The following is a 6,379-nucleotide window of genomic DNA, read 5'->3' as shown; positions in this document are numbered from 1 at the left end:
TATAATTTAAAAACGCGGTTAACCCCTTAACGTATGATTTCTTTTCCGACTGTGCATCTAAGCGCCGGCCATTTAATATTTTAGTACTGTATCAGGTAACAAAAACTAATCTGTTACAGATTAGTTACATTTAATAATCCTCAGTCTTACAAATTAAAACGAAAGTTAGGATTAGAATTAATTTTTCTTACTAATATAACTATTTTTCGCACATCTTCACCAGAATCTCTGCCACGAGTCTGACACGTTGTTATAGGTTAAGGGGTTAATACGTTACACGTTGTATCAATTCGCGTTATAGGAAATCGTGCAGTGCAAGAATTTTTCTCGTATAACGCGAATAATCTAAAGTAACATGTTTGAAATGATTATTGCCATACCAACTTTCATTTTCTATGTTTTATCAAATACAACAAGTTTTTTTTTAAACAAGGGACATATAAATATACGCGTTGTACGAGAAATCGCGTTACATATATGAAAATAGTAGTCGCGATATCTTTGGCGCGTTATAAGAACTCGGGTTATACGGGAGTCTACTGTAATGTGTATTGAACATTTATTTATACAAAGAAATCAATAATGAGCTTCGATATGGCTGGCGATGAGTTTGATGTGCTACAGTTGTCGATTGTCTTATGTCGAAGTCTATTACTGCTATAGAAAAATCACAATCTATTTCTACATAAACTATTGGCCGGATTAGAGGGAGTCTACTGTATATTTAAAATTTGTCATGTATGTAATAATGATTCAAAAACGAGGTGAAATGTATTTTCAGCATTTTCATCGGAGAAAATGCAAGGTAGAATTTTCTGGGCGAGTCAGGTAATGGACATACCATTTTTGGGAATGGATCCCAATGCTTGTTTAGCAACTTCGTGTCCAATTGAGGCAGGACAAAGGAATACATACCATGTACAAATACCAATTTTGAAAAAATATCCCGTTGTAAGTACAAAATATTTAAATTTACACCATTCATTTAATAATAATTGTTAATTAATAATAATAATTGTTAATTAGTTACTTTTGAACAAATTAAATTTCAAACACTGTTTCAATGAGTAACTCACAAAGTTACTATAATCATTATTTCTTCAGAACAAGTGGATAGCTTTGCAAAAATATTTGAAAACGTATTTACACTATTCTTTTTAATTTGTTAAAATTTCTGAAATTAGGAAACTTTAAGATTTGAGGATTTCGAAATTTTTACTCCATCGTGCAATCTATTTTAATAAATATTTTAACAGTTATTAAGTATAATCATCTTTCTAAAACAATTTTCGAAACGTATTTTTGTCTGTCAAATTTCACTATTTTAGTAACTGTAGTTTTAATTAAATAAAATGTCAAGACATTTATAAATTAGAGACCAACAAATTAAATATTGTACGTTTATTTCCTTCTTTTTTTCTCGATTCTATGCTATAGTTTATTAAAACGTATAATATCTACTTTATTTTATAAATGACAAAAATGCATACACTATTTCATAAAGTTAAATTAATAGATCAATCAGTAAAATAACTTTAGTGATATAGATTTTGAATAAACACCATATATGTTTACAATAATAAAAAAGAAATTACTTTTAAAATTATTTTTAACAAAAGTTTGTAATATTTATTGGTGAAATGAGAATTTATAATATTTTTTAGTTCACAGCTAGCGTCAGATGTAATACTGCGACAAGTAGTAGAGGAAAAGATACTAATTTATATTTCCTTCTCCTGTTTCAGAGAACGTACGATCTTAAGTGGAAAATCTGGAACGAACAAGAGCAAGAATGTTGTTTTATGTTTCAAATTAAAATAACAAAATAATATTAACTATATGCGATTCATCTTTCCGTCACGCTCATTTAATAAAAATTTCCGATTCGATAAATTAATTAAATAAACAAACTATTATTAGTAAAAGGGAGGCTTTATTCTGTCCTGTTGTTTCTTTTGCATTATTTAGATGGCTGATACTTATTGAGATAGTATTTTAACAAATTTGTAATCAATATTTTAAATAAACGGTCAGTATTTTCATTAAAATATTAGTAAACATAATAATTTATCAGTGTTTTAAATAGATGGTCAGTGTGTATAATAAAGTATCCTTTTTTTTCTTTTATGTGGAGGAAATCTTCAACAAGACGATTGGTGGTACAATGTGAATTGTGCTGAAGCCCCAGCTTTGTACAAGTAAATTTTTATACCTACATATATATATTTTAATTTTCGGTTTGCAAATGATTCCACACCCGGCACCGTCCCTTCCCTGGGGACCGCCTGCAGGAGGCGTCTCGCGGCCCCAGATACCCGGACCGGGGCATTTCGGCGACTCGGCCGTGGGGAGGAGTAACTCCTCCCCCACTTCTTATCCGGAGGGCCCGGCGGAGGGGTTAGGCCGGTCCTCCGAAAGGGATCCAATCTCTCCCTCTCTCTTTCGGCGACCTCCTTCTATAGCATGATCTGCTCACAGAGCTGAGTCATAGCCGACGTCCCACAGCAAGGGGCCCAAAACGGACTCCTGTAGGACGCCGTGACTCATCTCCCTTTGGCGAAATCCGCCGGTCCGGCCCGTGAACTCAACCCACCTGTCGCTCAAGTAGACCCCGATTATCCTCCTCAGGTAGGGCGGCGCTTCTTTGTCTGTGAACGCCGCCCTTATGGTCCCCCAGGGGAGAGAGTTGAACCCGTTGGCGATGTCCAAAGACACCGCCAGTGCAACCCCCCCTCCGGAGGTGGCTGAGTCCGACAGAGCCCTCACACGACGAATTGCATCCACCGTGGAGCAACCCCGTCTAAATCAAAATTGGCACTCGGCCAAATCGGGACCCTCCCGCGACAGGTGGATGGAGAGGCGGGAAGCTATAATTCTCTCAAAGACGCTAAGGGCCAAGACCAAGGCCCTGCCGCGGCCTTATTTCCCCGAGCCCTAAGGCTTCACCGTCCCGGCGAGCTCCTCCTCCGTCACCCCCAGGTGGGCGGACCATTCAACCTGGTCCGCCCCTGGATCGGGTCCAAGCTCCTCCCCTGCGGGGTGCCAGAATACCTCTCGTTTGACAGTAAGTCTACAATTAACACTAGAACATCAAAACACGTCAAAATGACGGATTTCAAATTTTTTACTTTAAATTACAGAAATTATTAAAATTATTAAAATTACTAAAATACTGGTCTAAGTATATAGTAACTTTTGTTGAAATAAAGAAATAATTATATATCCCAATTTATTTTGCATTAATAATTCCAATTTAGAAATTCTTTATGTACTATACTTTAATATGCCGGGGGGTAAAAAATATTACATTCAACTCCGGTTGTTCTAGTGTTAAAATATTACAATAATTTTCAATTCGTTGACTGACCCTATACACGTGCAATATTCCGAATTTATTGATCTAATATGTTTAATCGGAAATTTTTCATACAGTATGTACTTCACACTTTCGAAACGTATACTGAATACTGAGCATCTAGTTATATGGATAGTTCCGAGGAGCGAAACGACTTGTCGCATATATAAATTACTCTGTTATTGGATCACTTTGCTTCCAAGGAAGGAATCTGTTATATTAACAATCATTCGCGGTGCCTAAACGAATACATACATTTATACATACATTTCAAATACAATATCTAATTTGTAAATAAAACAATTTTAGTTTCTATTGTATAAAAGAATTGTAAGAAACACTCCAAGCTAAAACTAGGATAGGCGTAAAATTTCTTAGACGTTGCTAACTTTCGTGAAACATACTCTATTTACTATATCTATATAGGATGTCTGTTTTATCTCAATACAGTGGAATATCTTTTAAGAAAGTGATGTTACGAAAAAAAATGTTTTAACAAAAGTTGTTTGGTATAGAGGGAGACGTTATGTGGTGTGAATATTTTTTTTGTTCCTGGTATGATGGAAGAGATTTCATAGTCAATTTAATTTTTTTAAATGGAATGCTATATTTTTTTATACATAATATAATAGTGTATGTTATGGCGAGTCCAACGAGGTGCGAACAAAGTCATTTCCTCTCATCCTCGTAAAATAGTCGTGTCTGTTTTCGTTCAGTTGCATACAAGGTCAAATAGGCTTAGCGGGCCGACGCGATAGTGAGGAACGTGTGGTGATCCGACTCCCGGTTTTTCCCAATTTTACGACCTTCCATGAAAGGAAATCACTTTGTTGGCAACTCGTTGAACTCGTCTTAACATACACTATCATATTATATATAAAAAAAATATAGCATTCCATTTAAAAAAATTAAACTGACTTTGAAATCTCCCCCATCATACCAGGTACAAAAAAAATATTTACACCACATAACGTCCCCCTCCACACCAAACAACTTTTGTTAAAACATTTTTTTCGTAACATCACTTCTTTAAAAGATATTTCACTGTATTGAGATAAAACAGACACCCTGTATATGTAGGAATATAGTTGCGTTACGTAAGCGTCGGTTACCATCCAGTGGTCTCATAAAAAGTGAGAACGCGTCTTCCTGCCCGATTTCTGTACGCTATCCGCGCGAAGCTGACCTGGAAAAACTCTGTGCCTAGTCTTAAGTGGCTTGTTTATTCTAAAACTACTCTAGACATTTAAAAAAAAAAATGGAAATAATGTGAAGAACACTGTAAATTTAATTTTAGACTTAATTACATCCCTTTAACCCTTTGCCTTATAATGACGAGTCACACTCATGTTACAGATTATGGCCATCATGTGACAAAAGAAGAATTGTATTTCTATTAAATTTGTATTTTTGTTCTAAATCTAGCTTTAATTTGAGACTGACGACTACCAAATAGAAATTCTATATAATATTTTGACTTATTTTTTATTTAACATTGTATTAAAACAGTGAATAGTCGAAACTAACATTCATACATAATTGTTAAAAAAAATGTAAGGCAAGGGTTCTGACAAATAGTGCCCAGATAGCACACAGACGTCCTGTGAACGTCTTAAAAACGTCTAGTAAAAGCCTAAAGTCGTCCAAAAGACATCTGAACGACATTTAATATTACATATCAAAGATGTCTTTAAAACGTGTTCGTTAAGTCTAGGTTAGGTCAGATGTAGCTCTTTGAAATATGTCATTAAAACATTTATTGGTACCGGTTAAGTTTAATATACCTTAGTTGCTATTGATACACTTTTTTCTATATGAAAAGTAAATAATTTTCGAAATAAAATCACACTTAATATAAATTTCTAATTTCCAATGCATTCTAAATATCGTCTACCACATTATGTTTGCTTGCAACTATTGAAAAGCTATACTTATACAATATTTATATTAAAATATCTTTATATTGTGCAGACACATTGTATCATACATATTATACAAGAATTATGAGTCACTTATAATCCATATCCTAAGTTACTGTTTACCCTACGCGGTGCAGCGTGGCGCTGCGAAGCACTGCGCGCTGGCGACTGGTTGCAGCTTTAAAAATGTCTTAAAGACGTGACGTTTATATTTACGTTTTAGAACGTACCAATTCGTACGTCTTCAAAACGTATAAACGGATCAGTTCGTAAAACGTTGATATTAAAAATGGATGTAAAATGGACATTTCTAAAACCGTGTGAGCTATCTGGGTGATAAAATTGTCAGTGCTCAAAATTAAATTAGTTAGTTGAAAATGTAAATAGTACCATTTCATCAAAATTTATCATATTCTTTTTATAACTGTTAAATAATTCATACACTACCGCCCATAAAGGTTTGTCCACCCACTTATTTTTTTTTTTTTGTATTTATTTTATGAATTTTCAGAGAACGAGCAATAAATTTAATTACTTTAAAAATCTTTGTTATACAAAAGAATTAATCTTTTGAAATATGGGTTACATCTTTGAATAAATTAAGCAGAAGGTAAACTGACAAACAGCGATATGTTATAATATTTAACTAACAACAAAATTATTCGAAGTCATGAAATATGTATGGAGTCATATTGAAACTTTCACTTAAAATAAAATATTCTATATTTAATTGTCATGGATATTTATTTAAAAAATAACTGTACTACGTTTCATTCGTTTATTTTCTTAAAAAGTATGATAAAAGGAACATCATGTTTCATTAAAACGATTACTTTACTGAAAATCATTATGTCATATCGCATGCAAATATTCTTTCAAGAATTTCGTAACTAGTTCTATTATTTTTAATAAATATAAAAATTTAGAGAATGAAAATTTTTTAAATCAAACATTTTCAAAGTTAAACTAATCCTTACTACTGTAATTTAAAGTTTTATTAATACGATATTAAAACATTTCTAAATGAAATTGAACAAAGATCACGTGTTCCATGCGAAAATAAGACTTCATGAATAAAAAAACGTAATTAAGAGAAAAAAAGAAT

General features: G+C 33.2%; 1 protein-coding gene across 1 annotated transcript in view; it reads left to right on the top strand.

Moving 5' to 3' along the window:
• The window catches only part of LOC108575981 (MD-2-related lipid-recognition protein-like), a 7,267-nt gene extending 5,341 nt beyond the window's left edge, over window positions 1-1,926 (top strand). Inside the window, exons 3-4 of the mRNA XM_017938921.1 lie at window positions 782-951; window positions 1,746-1,926. Coding sequence (XP_017794410.1) covers window positions 782-951; window positions 1,746-1,829 — 254 coding nt within the window. The 3' untranslated portion in view covers window positions 1,830-1,926. The remainder of the gene's footprint in view (window positions 1-781; window positions 952-1,745) is intronic.
• Window positions 1,927-6,379: the final 4,453 nt, after the last annotated feature.

This window comes from Habropoda laboriosa, unplaced genomic scaffold (genome assembly GCF_001263275.1).
Source record: "Habropoda laboriosa isolate 0110345459 unplaced genomic scaffold, ASM126327v1 scaffold337, whole genome shotgun sequence".
NCBI lineage: Eukaryota > Metazoa > Arthropoda > Insecta > Hymenoptera > Apidae > Habropoda > Habropoda laboriosa.
Note: the sequence above shows the minus strand (reverse complement) of the source record. Positions and strands in the feature narration are given on the sequence as shown.